The 20,070-nt window shown below is 48.2% G+C and overlaps 1 protein-coding gene across 14 annotated transcripts in view; it reads right to left on the bottom strand.

The window, feature by feature from the left end:
• ZNF618 (zinc finger protein 618) overlaps window positions 1–3,273 on the bottom strand; it is a 167,151-nt gene extending 163,878 nt beyond the window's left edge. For 3 of the 14 annotated variants that reach the window (XM_080561351.1, XM_080561352.1, XM_080561365.1), the window contains exons 1-2: window positions 2,195–2,646; window positions 1,349–1,405 (exon numbers count right to left, since the gene is read on the bottom strand). In XM_080561351.1, coding sequence (XP_080417477.1) covers window positions 1,349–1,405; window positions 2,195–2,245 — 108 coding nt within the window. In that variant the 5' untranslated portion in view covers window positions 2,246–2,646. Of the gene's footprint in view, window positions 1–1,348; window positions 1,406–2,194; window positions 2,648–3,177 lie in introns of those variants that run through there. The other 11 variants (XM_080561355.1, XM_080561358.1, XM_080561360.1 and 8 more) reach the window with 7 other exon arrangements.
• Window positions 3,274–20,070: the final 16,797 nt, after the last annotated feature.

The following is a 20,070-nucleotide window of genomic DNA, read 5'->3' as shown; positions in this document are numbered from 1 at the left end:
TTCAGCCAGTGCTGCCTAATTTCAAACAAAGATCAAGTTACAATGAAATAAAATTAAAACAGAAAAAACTTTTCAGGGGTTTGAAATTCAGATTTAAAAATTCATTCCAGATTGAATTTTAATTTTTTTTAAGCAGTTGCAATTCAACATTTGTGGGTGGGTGCCCGGCAGCTCCACAAACTCTTCTGAGTTCAAAATTTAAAAATGCCTTTTTCAAAAAAAAAAAAAAAAAAAAAAAAGAACTGCTGCAGCTGTGGAGCCAGCCATCTTGCTATTTTGTCCCCATTTTAGAGAGGAGACTGTGTCAAGGTTGGTAAAACTCAACGTTGACCTAATCTTTCCCTTCCTCTCCCTCCCCCACTTTTGGGTGGAAAGGCCATGCATCTCTCCTATATTGCTTTTTATTGAAACAATGCATGTTTCAGAGCTCTTTTGTTATTTATTTTTAAAAGATCAATACCAAGACCCCAGTATTCAAGGGCAACCCTACAATAACAAACCAGTCTGTGCACAGTCCTAAACTTGCAGGCTCCCCGTAACAGCAAAATAATCTGAACATGACAACAAATTAAAAAAAAAAAAAAAAAAAAAAAAGATTTTCATCTCAAACTCCAGGAAGGCTTTGCAGTAAGAGTCAAGGAGAAAAAGGATTTTGAAATTGTGAAAAATATCATGGCAGAGCCCTGAAAAGGCACTTCAGATTTACTGTTTAAAAAAAAAAAAAGTCAAAATCACTAAATCTTCAATTAATTTTTCACAATATTGTTAATTATGCACATTCATAATATCATGGCGGACCTTATAATAAACCTGTGCAAATACTAGATTTATAAGATCCACAGTATCTGGAGTAGTTACAGTCTGCATGTGCTTAAAAAAAAAAAAAGAAGGAAAAAAAAACCCTACTATGGAAATTTTTTCTTTACAAATGAAGTAGGAAATTAAATGCTGGAAACTATGTTTTAATTATGCCAGAAGAAACCATCAGAAAAGCCAAGAAATTCAAAAATAAAACTGACATTCGACTCTTAATTTTGCTTGTCCTCGTGTTTTCCTGGACCGTGTTTAGAATCTTATTGTTTAAGAGCAGTTTTGCATGAAATCCAAAATCACAAAAAAAAAAAAAATTTGGGTGTGTCCACAGCAAATTTTCTACGGTCTAATTTTCCTGCAAAACTCCTTATTTGAAACAAGTAACTTTAAGCACTGCAGCAAAATCCCGTCCTGGCACACCGTGGTAGGCAAGTTCCAAATTACAATGAAGTACAATTCTTAATTGCTCCGTAACAGCAATTCTCCCACTTTCCCAAACTAATCATTTTATTGCAGTTAATCCAGAGGTGCCCACCTCCAACTTGAACGAGTTGGATTCCCGAGCGCTCTGCTGCTTCCAGCCTCTATTTTCCTTCAGGAGAACCGGGGAGGGGGGTGGGAGGTCGGGGGGAGAGAAAAAACCTGAATTCATTCAAATTCCAGCTTAATTTTCATTTACATACGAGCAGGGCTTTGCTTCCAAAGGGACAAAAATAAAATTTGGCCGGGCGGGGCGGTGCCGGGGTCCCCCCCCGGCCGCTGGCCCCGCACCGCCCCGCCCGGCGCCAACTTTCTTAAAAATAAGAAATAGCTGAATATTTCCTCTTTTTTTTTTTTTCAATTTTAATTTCTTTTTTTTTTTTATTTACGAAAATAGTCTCCTCTAGGTGGCGTCGTTTTAATGGAAAAAAAAAAAAAAAACTACCGTTTGGGAGGAAAATTAGAAAGAGAAAAAAAAAAAAAACGAGAAGGGGAGCGAGGCGGGGGGGGGGGAGAAGCTCCAGCAGGGAGAAAGCCGGGACCGGAGCGCGGGGCCGGGGGCGCCGGGCCGGGCCGGGCCGGGCCGAGCCGAGCCGGGCCGGGGAGCGGGCGCGGGGCCGGGCCGGGCCGCGGAGGCGAGGCGAGGCGGCCGGCGGCTCGTCCCCGCCGACATGGCTGCTGGGCGCCGCTTTGTTTTCCGCCCCGGTCCGAGGGGCGCGGGCCGGGCCGGGCCGGGCCGGGAGGCCTCGGCGGCGCGGGTCCGGCTGCCCCGGCGGCGCCCCCCGCGCACTGCGCCAAAGCGCCGCCGGCGGGGCTCCGCGACGGGGCGGCTGCGGCTGCCGCCCTCCCTCCCCGCTCCCTCCGCCTCCCCCCGGGGACACGCCGCCCGGCCGCCGCGTACCTGCGCTCCCGCCGCCGCCGCCGCCGGAGCGGAGCCGTCCGGCTGGTTCATGGGGCTGGGGCGGGAGGCAGGCGAGCCCCGCGCCGCCGGGGCCTGCGATCCGCCGCGCACAATGCCGGCGCCGCCGCCGCCGCCGCTGCCTCCTTTCCGCCCTCCCAGGAGCGGCGAGTGGGGGCGATGCCCCCGCTGCGCGGGTGGGCGGCTCGCCGGGCTGCTGCAGCCCCCCTTCCCCCCGGGGGCATGGGCCGGGGCGGCCGCCGCGGGCACGGGCGCTGCCGCTAGCGGCGCGGCGCGCAGGGCTGGGCGGGCGCCTCCCGCTGCCGAGCCCGCGCCGCCGCCGCCATCACGAAGCCGCTCTGGGGGCAGCTCCAGCCGCAGCGCGCTCGCAGCCAGCGGCGGCGGGAGAAAGGGGCTGAGTCTGGCCCAGCGCGGGAGCCGCGCCGCGCCGCCGGCCGGCCCCGCGCTGCCCTCCGCCCCCGCGCGGCCCCGGCACGGCTCGGCCCGGCCCCGCGACGGGCACCACCGCCGCCGCCGCCGCCCGGCGGGCGCGGGGCCGCTCCGCGCCGTGGGGCCGGCGAAGCGCCCCCGGCCGCGCCGAGCCCCGCGCCGCGCCGCCCCCCGCGGGGTGGCTGTGGCCGGGCCGCGGGGCGCGGCGGGGGCCGGGGGCGGCCGGCGAGGGGCCGCGGGGCGAGCGGCGGCGGCGGCGAAGCGCCCCGCCGCCGCCCCGGGGGGCGGTGGAAAGCCGGCGGCCTGCGGCGGGGCGAGAGCCGCGGAGTCCCGGGCGGCGCGGGGCGAGAGCTGGGCCGGCGGCGGGGCCGGGCGGGAGGGGGCTGGCGGCGGGTCCCGCGGCGGGTCCCGCTCGCCGCCGCCCGCTCGCCCCGTCCCCGTCCCCCGCAGCGCGGCCGGCGTGGGCAGAGCCCGCTGCGCGCGGAGCCCCCGCGCTCGGGAGCGCGGTGCCACCCCCTGTTTGAGGAGTCTCTCACAATAAGCATTAAGTCCCCATCCTCGTGTGAAACTCATCCCGCCACCATCTCCCTCTGAGAAAGAGCTCTTCCCCGGCACGTCCTCGCGACGTTTGGTGCTGCCCGGCAAAATTTGCCGTTTTCCTCGGGAAAAAAAAAAAAAAAAGGAAAGAAAAAGAAAAAAAAAAACATGGCGCTTTTTCTCCCATGGAAAACATTCAGCATTAACTATAAACATAATTACATCTTGTGCATACCTGGTGTTTTTCTCCCTTGTGAAGCACTGCCAAAAAGATAGTTATTAATAGTATTAATAAAATAATCTGAACTCATGGATTTCCCTGCCCCGGCCCATGAAGCCCTCTTTCCCAAGAGCTCCACGAAGCAGAAAATTTGTGAAGAGTCAAGCACTGGTTTTATTCTGCTTGCCCAGACTAAAGATAGCTTCAAAGACATTGCGAAATAGAAATTTATTTTTTTAATATCTTTCATGCAGATTTCATTCCAAAATGCTGTACAATCAGATAATGTAATTACAGAGCTAAATAAAAGCAAAGGGGCAGGGGAATTGGTGAAGTTGGGCAAGGGAAGATGTTTTTCCAATGAGCTTAGAAGGGATGTGGGAAGGCAGGAGGCAAAGCGCGCTCGTGAGGCTCTGTCACCCCCTGCGCACTGTAAAGAGGAGCAAGGAGTCCCCCAAGGTCAAGCACGAAGCCAAATAGGATGTTCAATGCATGTAATAAGTATGAGGAAGATTGGGGGGGGAAACAAAACAAAACAAAAAACAGCCGCGTTTAGGTTGCTCATTTGCCCAAGGGCAGTTCCTCAACCTTTAAGACTTTCCACTCTCAGGTGCAAAATACAGGTTTTTGGAGAAAACCCCCGAAGAAGGAAGGACACGGGGTTCAGTCTGCTTCGCAGCCTGGTCCCAGCCCGTGCTGCTGCGTCCTCTGGAGCAGAGGGCCCAGTTCCTCAGTGGTAAGCCTCCGTGCTGAGATGCCTTCTGGAGACTTTAGGAGACCTGCTCAAAGACGGTAGAGAGCAAAAATCTTCACACCTCTGGGTAACGTGATGTCTAACATTTACAGTAGTCACTGTGTGCTTCCGCATGGGTCGGAGCCTCTTCTGCCCCCGGTCAACAAACAACGTGCCCCAGCTGCGCCCAGCACCACCAATGTGCCTACAGAGCCCCAGCAGCACCTTCAGAGAGGAGGGCGGAAGCACAAGGGGCCTCAGTGGCTGTGACAGATCCGTGGCACAGCCCACCCAAGCCTGCAGAACGAGAAGCCGACAGCTGGGTCGGCTGTGCTGCAGCCCCTGGGTGAGGGACGCGGTCTGTCTCGAGCACGGCACCGTGAAACACTTTACCGCTCCTCAGTTTTACAGTAAGGCTGCTCCTATGTCCCTTTAAACTGTGCCCTTGAACATCCAGTGCTGATTTAAACACTTTCAGCAACAGAAAATCCATCACAACTCACAATGATGAGGCCAACCATCATCACCTCCACTGCTAAAGACAAATCCATGACTCATGTCAAACCTAACCCGGCTTTGCTCCCATTTGGTGCATTTGGAAGATGGGGGAGCCTCCTGCCATCCCATTTCTGTGGGCCATGGAGATAAATCATCCCTTGCTTTCTTTTGAGGTCTCTCTTCCCTCTGGAAGGGCAGTGTTAGAGCTTCCTCAGCCCTCCTCCCCAAATCCTCTCCAATTTCTTCTGATTGTAGATACAGAGCAAATGCAGAAATTGAGTAGCAATCGGGAAACTGCCAGCAACACCAACCAGGCCTTCTTTCTCATATCTACCTTTTCCTCTGCCCCTGCTGTCTGCTCTGGCTGTTCACCTAACGTGGCCGATGGGGTTGGGGTCCACAGGAGAGTTGCCAGTTCTTGGGCAGATTTCTGTGCTTGAAGTCCTCGTCCTGGGTGCTGGTTGGTTTTGGCTGTGTGAAACTGGCCCTCCAAAATCAGCACGTGTTTATACTGCTGAGCTTGGCTCTCATCCTGTTTGTGCACAATGAATACAACCAAATTGTGATCACTTCCACCTGAAGAATGGCCTGTCCTCATCTATCCGTGTGAGGTCTAATACAGAATTTCTACAGTTTTGAGTTAGGAAATTTCTACTGATTAAGTCGGAGGATGTTCCAAGGATGATTTAATGCTGGTAGGATGAGATACCCGTGGTGTCACTCTGGCTGATGTCCCTGTGATGAGGTGCCCTTTTCTCCTGCGTGTTAGGGAAAGGCATTTTGGCCACGCCAGCCCGCTGCACCAGTAACATTCAGTGGGCTCATCTATCCTGTCTGATGCCAGGTTTCTGCTTTTTCTCTCAAAATCTCCCCATGGTTGGTGACCAGAACCTGAAAACCCGCATCCTCACTTTTTAAATGTCTTCCAAGCTGCGTTGGGTGACAGCTACTGAACGGTCCATTCAAAAATGACCTTCTGATACAGGTCGATGTCTTTTCTCATTATTCCAGTTCCAGGTGGCCACAGGCAGAGGGCACAGCAGGGGCTCACACCAGCTCAGCGTTCCCAGCCTGGATGTTTTGACTTCAGCTTTCCCATCTGTGAAATGGGGCAGCAGCAATTCCCAGTTCCCATTCTCGAGGAAGCTCCACAGCCATTCCAGGCTGGGAATGCCATCCTGGATCCTCCCATGTGTTGGAGGAGGGAGGGTCCTGCCTGCAATAAACTGGTGTGTTAATATGATTAAAGACTGTCATAACATGCATATGTAAGAGGGCTGGCTCTGCAAGCTTGATAATCTGTTGTGGTACTGTATTTGCATGTTTCACCCCAGCGTATTTTCAAGGCAGGCAGCACGGTGTCTATTCCGTAAGAGCATCACAGTCCTCACAGCATCTGTCACGAGATGCTGAAGGTGATCCTGACGGGTGGCAGGGGATCCATTTGTTTCGGTGCCCGCTCCGAAGTTTGAACTCTGCGTCTGAAGCCCTGCGCCAGGGCATGCACCGAAGCAAAGTGCTGAGCACTTCTCGTGCGCTGCCATAAATAAGGCAGAGTCGGCAAACCGCAATCAGGAAATGGCAAAATGGCTATTTATAAATCACCCCTATCTGTAAAGATATCTGTGAGACCAGCAAAAAAAATCCCCACTTCATTCTTCCTGACCCTGGCACCCTCCATTTGCTTCACTCTGAGGCATTTAAACTCATCAAAATGTTTGCCGGTGGTTCTGTGAAAGGAAGAGTTGGATTGCATTTGTCCTTGTCAGCACCAAGCTGCTCCTGGTCCTTCTTTTTCCAGTTGTGATCCTCTTTGTACCCTCCTTTTGGGGGATCTTTTATGCTCTGAGCACTTGCTGTCAGTGCTTAGACCCCTCTAAGGGGCCTGTGGTGATCGTAGTTTGGCCCTTGCATCCAACAGAGACGGATGCTCTCTGCAATGGCTTGATACCAATAATGCACTAAATAACCAACTGTGTGGAGCAGGATTTTTAGGTCCAATGTTTTTCTCTACAGGATGATGAATGAATTCTTCATTTGCACCAAAGTCTTTTTCAGAAATTGCAGTGGCTGACTCACTAGGATCGGCTCTGTTTGGGTGACGACGATGAAGCCCTGTCCGTGGGAAATCCCCGTGAAAGCAATAGCCCTCTGAGTGCTGAACTGGTGCGTGGTGTCAGAGGCACAAGGTGCTTTGCTCCCCCTGTTCTGAATGATTTGGTGACGGGGCTGGAGCCATGCAAGTCTCAGAATATGGCTGAATTTCACGAGGAAGCACATGGGTGTGGGAGCATTTGTAAGTATGTGAGCGTACATGTTACCTGTATAAAACAAGAAACCTATGATTTTAAAAGCATTAAGATTTTATAAACACTACACTCTCCAGAGCAAACTGCAAAGCAATACAATCCCAAGCCGTGGGGCACCTCTTACCCACTCTTTAATAACCATGCAACAGATTTCTGCTGACCGCAAAAGGTTTATTGCTACAACAAAGAGCTTCCTTCTGCCTCTGACGAGTCATGGAGTGGCCACCTCCCAGCACGGGAAGCTACCCTGCCTTAATCTGGAGGTGTGATGGCAGCAGATCCTCGGCTGTGGGCCCACCAGATGGGGTGGACCCTTATGGGAGGAGGATGCTTGGAGCCCATCTGCCCTCCCGAGGGGCTACACAGGAGGTGATGGGTGCTGAGGCTGCGAGCCAGAGCAGCGCTGCCTTGTCTCAAGACTACATGCTGGTCTGATGGAGAACATCCCATTGCGTGGATAAAGCCCCCAGGTGCATTCAGCCCAGCTGGCAACCCCAGGAGATGGTCCAGGTTGGCACATGCCTGCTGGCTGCACAGGAGCTCTTGGGGTATTTTCTCAAAGATGTGCATTATGATGAAGACTGTATTTGGCAGGAAAAAGGTGTCCAAGAAAATTCAGACACTGAAGCAAAGAACCTTAATAAATGGGATTTAAATAATAGATTTAGCTGAAAATCCCCAGAAGACGGATTTTTTATCCACACATCAGGTGCTGTAAGCTTAGAAGAAGATAACAAAATGCTCTTCAGACAGAAAAGGTTGAGTTTCTGCTTTAATTGAAAAATCGTATGCGGTATTGATATTCCTAGGGAGATGTTACGTTAAGAAGGAGTTTATACTGAGAGATGTATCATCACTATTTTGGGGTAAATTAGATTAAAGTGATTTGCAGTTATCCCCATGCTAAGTAGTATAAACGGAAGAAATTGAAAGTTAAAGTTGTACTTAAAAGAAGTGCATGCAGTTCACTCAGGAAATCCTAGCTCTGCTCTGCCATAACACGCAGCCGTCATCTGAGCATTACAGAGGAATTGTAGCTTTCTGGGCCCATAATCATATTCATCTGTCTCTTCTTTACAGTGTCATGGCAGAGCAGAATTAAGAATATTTGCATGCCTTAAATTGAGATTTTCTGTTTTAATTGTGTAATTATGGAAATCACTATTTAGGGATCCGTAGTTATGGCGATGTTGAATTTTGCACTTCAGGCAGGCATACAATCTCTTTGTTAAAGACTATTCTCCGCAAAATCCCAGCATCTACTTTTTGAATATCGAATGCATGTCCTGGGTATGTATTTGCAAATTCATTAATTAATTTATCAGCTAAGACTAATTAAACATCGGCCCTTTAACAAATCTAATGCATTGTGTCAGAACTGTCTTTTTTTTTTTTTCCTGAAGATCCTATTAACAGAATAATGCAGACCCTGCAACCTTCCTGTGTAATTAACATTCTCTGAAATCTTATATATAAATTTCACTTGGATAATTTATTTTAGAGTGAATGGCCTCCTAAAAATTCTGCTTCGTAGCTGGAAGTTTATTCAGTAGCACTGGTTTGCAGGGTTTTCCCTCAAAGTTTCCCATACAGATTTGCACCCGGCTGTTGTCCCCAACAGTAGGGGCACAAGTGCAAGCCCAGACTGTGCATTTTGGGGTGCTTGTGCGGCCCTGTGGGATGAGGCTTCATGGAGCAGCAAGCTCCGGAGGCCCGTGGCTGCTCTGGAGCACCCAGACACATGGGAGAGTCAGGTCGTAAGTGTTAGTCTGAATAACGAAAGTAAGTTGTCTTTTGAAGGCATTCAGTACATTGCATGTGGGCCGTGGGATGGCAAGTTGGAGAACTGAAAGATTTCCTAAATATTTTTACCATCACAAACAGAATATATCGAGTATGAGACTGAGCTGGTATAATTAATTTTATTAGCACTCATCTGGGGTGCTCCCAATCACCTGCTTATGGCTTCACTGCACATGAGTAACATGTCCATCCCAGATGCACACCAGTAAAACCCTTTGTGCCACACCGCCACAGACAGCATCACCTCCGAAAACTGCCCATAAACATCTGCAGTGCTATTCAAGCCCAAGAGCCTGGCTCAGATGTGAGGTGTGAGCATTTGTAGCCTTACCACAGCTGCTGGCCCACCTCGGGTAGGGATGGGCTGGCACGGCCCAGGGGCGCAACCAGCAGGAAATCCACGGTCCTTGCCGAATGGCACTCAGTAAAACTTATCATTTTTTAAATGATAATAATCACTAACATTACTCAGCTCTCACTGAAGTTTGCTACCCCACAGAGATGAACTGAGAAACAAAATATGGGCAAAATCAAGTAAGTCAGAAAAGTTTAAAAAATCATTTTGAAAACAAAGCGGCGGCGTGTGGTTCTACTGCTTGACTGAACTGTGCTGGTTCCTCGACAGTCGTCTTCACCAAAGAGTCCTACTCCTTCCCTGAGCACCTGCCTGCTCGTTGTGCAGAGCAATTAGGGCTTTGCGCCCCTCCCTGCAAGGCAGGGCCGAGCCTCAGCGGGACCCCCCCACCCCCAGCCCCACCGCCAGCCTTTGGTGCTCTTCCTTGCTGCGCCTCTGAGCCTGTGCTCGTAAATTAACAAATTGCAAATACAACATTAAATAATGGCAAATGCACGCTAACAAACAAACAAATAAATATTTCCAGTGCTTTATTAATAGAATTTTGACAGCTTCATTAGGTTGGTGAAATTTCAAGATACTTAATGAAATAATGCTTCATCCCTTGGCTTGTGATATAAATTCTAATGAAATGCGCAATTCCGATTCATCACCAACAAACTGTGATGCTCTGTTTAGAAGGCACTATCATACTGCCAAGGTTTTTATTTTCCTGACATTATGATCCTAACAATTTTATTTTAACAGTTAGAATGGTAATGCCTAATAAGTTAAACAGCGGAATAAAAGATTCCTCTGGAAGGAAAAAAGTATATGTTTAGGTGGAAGAGACTTCAGAATAGATTATGGGGTGTTTTATATTCTAAATATGACACATTAATATCTACTTATTTAATACTATAATTTTTTTTAAAGTTCCTTTCACTAAAAGATGATCTTTATTTCTCTGAAAATTGCCTAGTGGAATCCCCACTTGTGCAAATGATAAGTGACTGCTGCACACCAAGAGCTAAACGCTCCAGAGCTCAATGAAGCTGCCCTTAAATGAACAAAGTAAATGGAAAAAAATTAAGTAGAATTAATATTATTAAAGATAATAATATAAATTATTAGTAGTATTCTATTAAGGTCAGATTAATCCCACTACAATTCCACTGGAATAATACATGCAATTTATGCAATCACAAATGTTTTAACATTTAAATTACCTTTTTGGCATTCTGGAAACCTGCATTTTACATTCCATGGCAAGTCAACCACTGTGCTGTGCCAAAAGCAGAGACCTGACCGCATCCTGACTGCTCAGGAGGCTGCTCTGTGGCCCAGACGGGGAGGGAAGCGGGTGCTGGAGACACAGAGCGGCTCTGCCCCTCTAGGGACTACATTCCAAATCGAGGTCAGAGATTCAGATGCAGCCTGCAAGGAACAAAACTGGTCCTTGCCTTTGGATGCTGAGATTTGCTCCCCTTGGATCCAGCTCAGAGGTTCCAAAGAGACTTGGGTACTCCTGCCTCTGAAGAATTCTCTCTCCCCTTGAACAATTAGCTCAAGAGCCATAAAGAGCATTTATAAACCTGTATGCATGGCTTAGCCAACAGAGGGTGACCTGCAAACATGGTGTGTTTGCAGCGATCTCCCTGTCCCATGGATGGGAAGCTTCAGCCCCAGCATCTCTGCCCCTTTGGTTCTAGGGAGCACCCTCGGTTGCACTTTGGTCCTCTTGGCCCAAAAGCACAACTCCAGCACACCAGCATCAGATCGGTTTGCTCAAGTGTGGATCAGCTCCTCTCAGTGTTTCGTAGAAAGTCAGGCCCCTACCTGGCATCTCTGGGGACACACCAAAAGCTTGAGGTGTCCGGAGCTGCTGGTTCACAACCTTCAGGAAGATCCCTCAGGAATGTCCCCCCAGATCCCAGACGGGCAGTGGGGCCTCCAGCTCCACCTACTGAAAGCGGGACTGAAACCTGCTCTGAAACACTTTGGACTGGTCATGACTTTCCAGAGAGCTCAGCAGCTCAGCAAAAATCTTACACTTTACTAAATACGACCAGTTTCTGAAGCAGTTGTCTTTCCGCTTTTTCTGTTTGCTGTTGCTTTAAGACTGGAGGCTCTTTGTGGCAAGGCCGATGTTTGTTCAATGGCTGGCCAGGAATCCCCATTCCCAAAGGGGATCTCCTGATATTGTAGAAATCAAAGAATCACAGAATCACAGAATGGTTTGGGTTCGAAGGAACCTTAAAGCCCATCCTGTTCCAACCCCTGCCATGGGCAGGGACCCCTCCCACCAGCCCAGGCTGCCCCCAGCCCCATCCAGCCTGGCCTTGGGCACTGCCAGGGATGGGGCACCCACAGCTCCTCTGGGCAGCCTGGGCCAGGGCCTCACCTCCCACAGAGTAAAGAAATTCCTCCTTAGATCTAATCTAAACCTACCTTCTTTTAGTTTAAAATCATCACCCCATGTCCTATCACTCCACACCCTGCAAATAGTCCCTCCCCAGCTTTCTGCAGCCCCCTTTAGGCACTGGCAGGCCGCTGTAAGGTCTCCCCAGAGCCTTCTCTTCTCCAGGCTGAACAACCCCAACTCCCTCAGCCTGTCTCCATAGCAGAGGTGCTCCAACCCCTTGATCATCCTCATGGCCTCCTCTGGACTTGTTCTAATAATTCCATGTCCTCCTTGTGCTGGGGGCCCCAGAGCTGAACACATAGCTTCAGGTCAGGTCTCATGGGAGAATCACCTCCCTCACCCTGCTGGCCATGCTGCTTTCGGTGCAGCCAAGGACATGGTTGGCTTTCTGGGCTGCAAGTGCACGTTGCTGGCTCATGTTGACCTTCTCATCAACCAGCGCCCCCAGGTCCTTCTCTTTAGGGCTGCTTTCGATCCATTCATCACCCAGCCTGTATTTTTGCTTGGGATTGCCCCAGGTGCAGGACCTTGCACTTGGCCTTGTTGAACCTCATGAGATTCTCATGGGCCTACCTCTCAGGCCTGTCCAGGTCCATCTAGATGCCATCCCTTCCCCCATCACCCCCCCACCTCCTTCCCATAGAGCTGCACTGGGGCATTGGAGCTGCTGCAGCTCAGGGTCTGGGTACCTTCACCTTTGTAGTGCAAAGCAGCAGCAAGACCAGGGTCTTCTCAAGGAGTGCTGAGGAACAGGTAGGACATACAGGGACAATTTCTTGGTCATTATGCAAAATGGGACGTGGAAATGCCTCCCTTTGTCTGGGTAAGGCTGGTGCAGAGGCAAAGGGGAACTTTCTGGCTGCCAGGGAGCCCCAGCAGGCAGGAGGAAGCCAGTAAAGCTGGTGAGCTACGAGTGCCCCAGTTTTGTCAACTGCCTTTGGGTAAGGCATTCCTTGGTCTGGGCTCATCCCCTTCTACCCCATCAGCTTTCCCCGCGTGCGGGTGGGAAATAGAGGTGCCACCAACTCCCCCAGCAATTTTGATGGTAACATCTTCCCCACCCATCTTTAGCAAGGTGCTGAACTTCTGAGCGCTGGTGGGAAATGAACTACGAGGCTGCAGTAGCATGGAGATCAGTACAGGACAGAAAACCTCCTTACAAGCTTAAGTAAGTACCTGGACATGGACACTGCTGGTGGTGGCCCTGTCGTGGCTTCATGGGGAGCGGGACCCAGCCTACTACTTGTGGAGTCACACTCTGTTTCTTCTCTGTGAGCTCCACTCAAGACCTATTAACCTACCTTAATCCTATTCTCTACTTCATTGCTTCTTGCAAGAATAAATATATGAGAGACTGCAAGCAGCTCGGCTATTTTACTAATGGGGGTTATACAAATAATCTATACTCTAGATTAAAAATAATCATAATTTTGTCTGGTTTTTTACAAAATATTCTACAAGAGCAGGCTATAAGCCAGCAGCTGTCCCTAGATAAAATCTATACAAAGTAAGAAAGGGCAATTTGCCATGATTTTTAAAGACATGTTTTTTAAAGACTGTAAATACAATGGCAGAGTACAAGCTTAGGAAGAGAAGAAGTCTGTGGTATAGTTCACACCCATGACCAAAGGGTGGCAAATGCCATATTACAAAAAATCCAGGCGACATGCAATGTACCATTTGCAATACTTCCATAAAACCCTCTAGGAGCAAGTTTTTTGTAGACTCTCTAAATTTAAGCTTCTTCCAATGCCCCGAGGAACTTATGAGCTGCTTGACCAAGATAATGACACTCCGACATTTTTGGATCTTCTCTGTTTCACCATTATTAGTTTTATGATATAATTTTATCATTTTAAACATCTTTTTCAAGCAGTGGGTATATACCACAATTAGGTTTCTTTTTCTTGTTGATAATAACAGTTCCTATTATCTATAACTTATCAGCTACATTTTTTCTTAATGCATTTGGCTTCCCTTATCAATTTTCTACCACTCAGAAATGTTAAATTATCTTGATTACTAGTTTTTTTCCCCTTTTTCTTTTCTTTACGTGTTGTTTTGGTTTCTAATTGCTGCTTTCATGTTCACCTAGAAAGACCTCAAAATCATATACCATTCTTAAAAAGTGAGAGTGGAAATATAACTTTTTAGTCAGGTTCTGAACTCTTAGCAGGAACTTTTCATTTTTCACTCATTTACTTACATGTTTATTTTTCTTCCCAATGAGTTTCACTCATCTCTTTATTCAGCTTAACAGATCCAGGGAGAAGCACCAGGTATATATTACTGGTCGGGACTGTCTTTTATTATCCCATAATTAATGTAATCAGGTCATGATCACCGGTCTCTAGGCAACCACCGATTTCTAGTTCAGTGATCAATTCATCTTTATCCATCATAATAAGATCTAAAATAGAATTACCTCACGTTAGGTGCCATCCCTTTTGTGTTAGAAAATTATCATATATAATTTTTAGAGATGCCACTGATGTTTTATTACTGCCTGCAGGAGGTCTCCAGCATTCACCTCCCACAGTAATATCCTGCAGAAAAGGGCAAGTTTACTTTAGATACCCCGCAGACAGGTGCATCGAGCATGGGGTGTAATGGCGCGTACCAGCCCACAAACCAGCCTTTCCCACAATGTTAGCTAACGTGTTGCACCATACACACATTACTACTTATCAATACAGCAAAAATTGCCATATCCTCTCATTTATGGACAGATAAGATATCACAACTATTTTTTTCTTTATATTGCTTCCTATCTTTCTTCAATATATAATCATAGAATCACAGAATCATTTAGGTTGACAAAAACCTCATTATGCTCATGACCCCATGAATTTCTTATGAAGAAAATCCTCTGATGCTTCAAAAGACCCTCCAATATATCCAGGTCCCACACTGTGCAATGCCAGGCAAGAACAAATCCATGGGCACGAATGGAAGAGCTGGAAAACTGGGTCTCCATCAGAATAATGGAGGGATTCCCATTGAGCCCATCTGTAATGTGTTAACTTACAAAGACGTTCTGAAATATTTTTGATCAATTAGGATAATTCAAAATTTTGAGAAGTGTGATGAAAACTGGTGATTTAAAAAATCAATCTTATTGAATACCACTGAGTTTTTAATCAACATTGCCATTGTATTTCCACCCATTATTATTTCCCCTTGGCTGATTTTAGACTGAAAAAGACTGTCTGTTTTTAGTCTTTGGAGCTGAGATCTCATCTTATGTATGTGCAAATCCTGGGAAAGAAGTTCTGTTTTTGTTTGGTATCTTTGAATGGCATTGTAAGTGATATGGTAAATAAATCCATAAAAGTAATGCTCAGTTTTGCAGGGAGTCCATTGTCATTATCAGCAGAACCGGGGCTGGAAGAGAGTTGGTATCTCCTGCAGTGTCGAAGGCTAAGGGAGATCTGTTGCAGCTTTCTGTGCTAACATGGGCAGGTGATTTAGGGTCACAAACAGTCCCGGAGGTGAGGAGCAGCCCCAGGATGCTGGTCCTTCTTTGGCCAGTGGAAAACAACATGCAGAGCACCTGTCCTGGATGTCCAAAGAGTTGACATGAGCCCGTCACCTACTCCCACTCTTGATGAGTATCGCGCTGTGCCTGGGCAGCCCTGTGGCAGGGCGTGTGGGGTTGTCCTGTGCTCCTTTGCTGGTAGACACCACGACAGGACCTGCATCCCATGGGGGCAGGGATGGGGTTCTGCCCTGGAGCCTTGCTCTGTCACTGTGTCCCACTGTCAAGCGGCAAAATTGAAAATCAGCCCCTCGTGTGGGACCCTGCAGGTAAGTAATTTCAAGGCTATGTCAGACTGCCTGACATAGGAGCAGAAAGATAGCTAGATGAAAAGTAATTAGAATAATTATTTGAAAATCGATAGCTGTCTGAAGCAACAATCAGTTAACTCAGAGACATTTCAAAATGAAATCTATACTGAGAGGGTAACTGAGGTCCAAATGATCACTAAAAATTTGCTCTGCATATCCCTGAATTTCCTTTCATGCTAGGTCTACCATGGTCAGCAGCCAACCCTGAATCCCTGCTGCCTGGTTTTCAGACGTGACCACTGCTGGGAAGAAGAGGACTTCCTCTTGGTCAGGGCTGTTTCGGGTCTTTCATTGCAGTGGAGGGACTGGAGACATTCCTACAAAGAAATCAAGACATATGGAGAGAAGGACATCTTGCAGGGTGAGGACACCTTGCCCCCTTGTTCAATAGAAGAAATCCTGGGAGAAAATTTTTGGGCTGCTGGGTATGTAGCCCCAAAAGATAGGCAAGCTGGATGATACGTAGTGCAAAATAGGGTTGTTTATAGGGGCTTCTGGAGGCAGATTATCTGTCACAGAACCCTAGAAAATAGGTAGTTTTATTTTTAAACTCCAGAAGGTTTCTAGGAAGGGCTGAATGAAACTCAGGGACAGGAAAAACTTTGAGCTGTTCTGTTTTTTCAGATTAAAAAAAATACAAGCGTGGTCTTCTATGGAGTGACTACATCTGAACTGCTTTTAAAATGTTCAGCAAATCCATTTCTAAAGTCTCTGCTGCATGTCCTACTGGACATCAAATGCAGTAAGAAGCAGAAGAAGCCCAGCCATTGACCTGTGCAGAGGCTCTGATGTTATATCCCTTTTGCTGCTGTCAATTCTTAGTCCACTTTCTGCAGCCAGTTTTTTTTTTTAGCCTGGGTGAAGGGGAGGGTTGTCTTCAGGACGAGCATTAGATGCAACTCGCCACAGGTCTATGTTGTGTGTGACCAACCCCGTGCCTCAGGTCCCACCTCATTGAACATGCTCCCATTCGCGCTCTCCGTGCCCTCCCTTGAGCTCAGCATCGTTTCCCTGGCAGGTGAATGATCCATGTGCATACTTTGTGCTACATTTGGAAAGTGCTTTTGGATCCAGTGACAGGTGCTGAATATTTAAAACAGGGAAGAGGGAAAAATGAGCAGGTAGCTGCTAGCTGCTATGCCCACAGCTCATTGCTCTCCCCTCAAGGAGCCTGGACCATACTCTCTCCCATTCTACATTAAGCCAGGCATGGTTGTGCATTTTTTTGTTTGTTTGTATAATTTCACTTCTCTGCAAAGAAAACACAGGGATGGACAGAAGGAAATGTTACAAAGAACATAATTTTTCTTTTTAATCCAGCAACCTAAATAAAATTAATAGATTTAACCCAATTTTTTCTTTGTATTGATAGTTTCTTGCTAGTCCCTTATTGTTTCCTTGGGGCTTGAATTATGGTGCAATAATTCACGCTGAGTTGCATGGACAGCACTCGGCTTTCAGCCTTGTGCCTGACAATGCTCTAGGCATGAATTATTGTACTATAATTCACACCTTGTCATATCTTATTGCCGGAACATCCCCTAAATGACAAAGCTGGATTCATTAAGTAGAAATTCAGTCAAAACTTGGGAAAGGCGGTTGTTGGCAGGAAGGACTATATACTTAAGATCTTCATCTGTGTCATTTCAGTCTAGAAAAGAAAAGCCCTAAGCAATTAATACAGGGGAAGAGGCTTACACATCCATATTTCAGTGCCTACATGTGTGAATATCCTGGGTGGAATTTCTCTAAGTAGAGGGAGATGACTCTTCTGAACCAGATGCCCACATGCAGTGTAAATGCATTGACCAGCTAGTCCAGAAAAGGCTCTTCAGCTGTCTAGGTTCTCATGCAGACCAAGTAGCCTGCTTCATGGGGACATCAGCAGGCATTCGCATCCCACGGTGGTCATAAGCAACTAAACCAGTTCACAGACACAAACACACACTGTCTCCCACTTATACTCCCCTGCATACTGCCCTCCTCCATCACACCTGCCATAAGTCATTTCTGCAAGAGGACCTCAGACCTGTCTCCCCGTCTGCCGGGCTCCTACAGAAGAAAGGCCCCACAAGCCATCAGCACTATGTGCAGTAGCTGAAGGGAAGACTCAGGATCAAACCGGGCCAAAAGTGAAGTTGCAGCGTTGCCATCACTGTGGGCTGAGCAGACGCCTCTCCTTCCTGCAGCCCAGCTCAATGCTACGGCTGGGGCTGGGTGGGAACGGTGGCCTGGTGTCGCCTACCCACCGCTTGGCAGAGCACAGCTCCTGCCCTCTTGGCGAGCCATGTGTGTTGGACTGTCCTTGGGAAGGCACAGGCCTGCCTGGTCCAGGGAGAGGGTTCTTTCAGTGCAGTCTGAGCTCACAGAAAGGCACCCCATAAGGAAAAAGAACAGATCTGGGGAGAAACCGCCATTTTGACAAATAGCAGCAGGTGGCTGGAAAAGCATCAGGGACTGGAAGACATCTCTAAGAGGTGAACCTCAGCAAGTCTCACCCTGGCTGGGCACTGCGAGCCAGCCCATGCAGATGGCATAGACATCTTTCTGTGCAAAGTGTGCTAAACGCAGTCACTCCCAGGAACAACATCGTGCTGGTGTTCAGGGTAGTTGAGAGGAATCACCGCCAAACATCTAGGTACTTAAAACAGCACCAGGCATCTGCTGTGAGTCAGATAATTCACACCCTTCATGCTTACTGCCGTTTAAAACATTGCAGTTGAAATACTGCTTTCTGCCAAGCCAACACATGCAGGAAGCAGCTTGCACTCAGATGGTTTGCGCAGTCCTTCCACTGCTAGTCCTCTGGCTCTCTCTGTCCTCCCTGCTAGGTGCGGGCTCACTTTCGGATGGCTGAAGCAGCAAAGACGTGGCCACCTCCCCCGCTGCTCCTTCCTGCCCATTGACCAGCTCTGTTATGTGTGGGGGCAGTGGGAGCACCCCCAAATCCCCTGCAGGCAAAATCAGTTAACACATTTCTTCCTGCCATCAGAGTGGCAGGCAAACAGGGAGCCGCAAGTGGCTGGAGGTGACAGAGTCTTCAGCTGGAGGAGCTCAGTTCTTCTGCAGAAGATTCTACATCATAGAGCTCAAGAGGTCTTAGGACTCATGACAACAACCAGTGCTTGAAATCTAGCACCTGGACCTCAGGGTGGATTTTGCACTGCTCTGGCAGATGCCCACTTTGCAGAGCTTAGGCTCCAGGGCTGTCGCTGGCAGGAGCTGAGCACTGGGATGCCTCACTCAATAGGAATGTCAAAGAGCAGGATATATCTCAGATTTAACTACCTTCCTCAGGACTGCAGACAGGCATTTTGGTGGGTCGGGCTCCAGACTGTGCTGAGTCCCACATCTCACATGGTTTCATCTTAAAACCAAGGGGGCAATGGCTGTCTGGCCACTGGCCTGAAGCTCTAGAGGCAAAACACGATATGTAACACCAGGCAACATCCACTGGCTTCCTCAGGCTCTCATTTGTCAGGACATTTGTCCTGCCCTGATTTAGAACAGCATCTGGAGAAAGTGTAGCATACCCTGTCCCCAGTGGCATCCTGGCATGGTGCAGTAGGGCGGTATTTGAAAAAGTGTATTGCAGACAATATTGCAAAAGCAACAGTCTTTTGACTAACTCCACCTGAGGAGGCCACTTTTGGCTTGGACATAGTCACCAGAGCAGATGTAAGTAAAATGCCTTATACAGCAAGCCATGGCTCATCTCAGGATGCCTCAGGTGTGCCCAGTGCTGACAGCCAGGACCACACCAAGCCTCCAAGCCAGCCTCCATTGACTGTGACCACAGCAGAAGGCAGCAAGCTCACATGGAGGCACATCTCAGAGACGCTGGAAACCCCACCCGCTGGCACAGATGCTGTATCAAGCTGGCAGAGGCAGGAGCACAGAGCCCTGAAGAGGTGAAGACAACAGGAGAAACCCAGACACCAGGTCACCCTGGCAGATCTGTCAATGTTCGCTAGAGCACGTAAGTTCAGTTCAGTGCGTTCCTGGTGGATGAACGCACATCTAAAGCATTGGCTGCAGAAGTGTTTACTGAAGACTGGAAATAAATATGTATTACAATTAGTTATCCATTAATTAGTGGATTAATAACTAGTTAAGACAGCTTATTAGTTAGTGATTGAGTCTTCCCTGTCATCCTGGATTATTATAATAATAACAAGTACTGTGCATACTCCTGCACAGCACTGCTGGTGACAATGTCCTCCAGAAAGGAGCACAGTATGCCCTGCAACTGTTCTGGCTGCTTCTTTCACCCCACGCTTGGTCCTGCCAAGCACGAGGGCAAAATACCATAAATTCCATAAACTACCAGGAGACAAAATGGTAGCTTTTGTGTCAAGTCCAGAAGTCTTCTAGGGCAGTAGGTGCCACAGTCTTGGAGCAAACCTTCACACCACCCTGCGCCAAGGGTGAACCGAGCTGTGAGCTGCTGCAGAGACAGGCAGCAAGGAACTTCAAGCAGGTGAAGCAAACACAGACAAGCAGCCATAACTGTGGCACACAGCCAGTTTATTTTTCTGACCACAAGGAGCACTTTAGCCTGTTAAAATCTCCTTTGGGATATTCTATGGGCCTGTCACTGCAAGAAAACAGGCTCTTTCCTCCAAGATTGTTGACGTAGCTTATTACTGAATACTCGTCTGTTTGCAGATGTTCTATATTTTCCTGACATGAAGTTTCTTAACATCCCTTTTAAATTGTCT

This window comes from Anser brachyrhynchus (assembly GCF_964034855.1).
Source record: "Anser brachyrhynchus genome assembly, chromosome: 19".
NCBI lineage: Eukaryota > Metazoa > Chordata > Aves > Anseriformes > Anatidae > Anser > Anser brachyrhynchus.
This window is presented reverse-complemented; position numbering and strand designations above follow the sequence as displayed.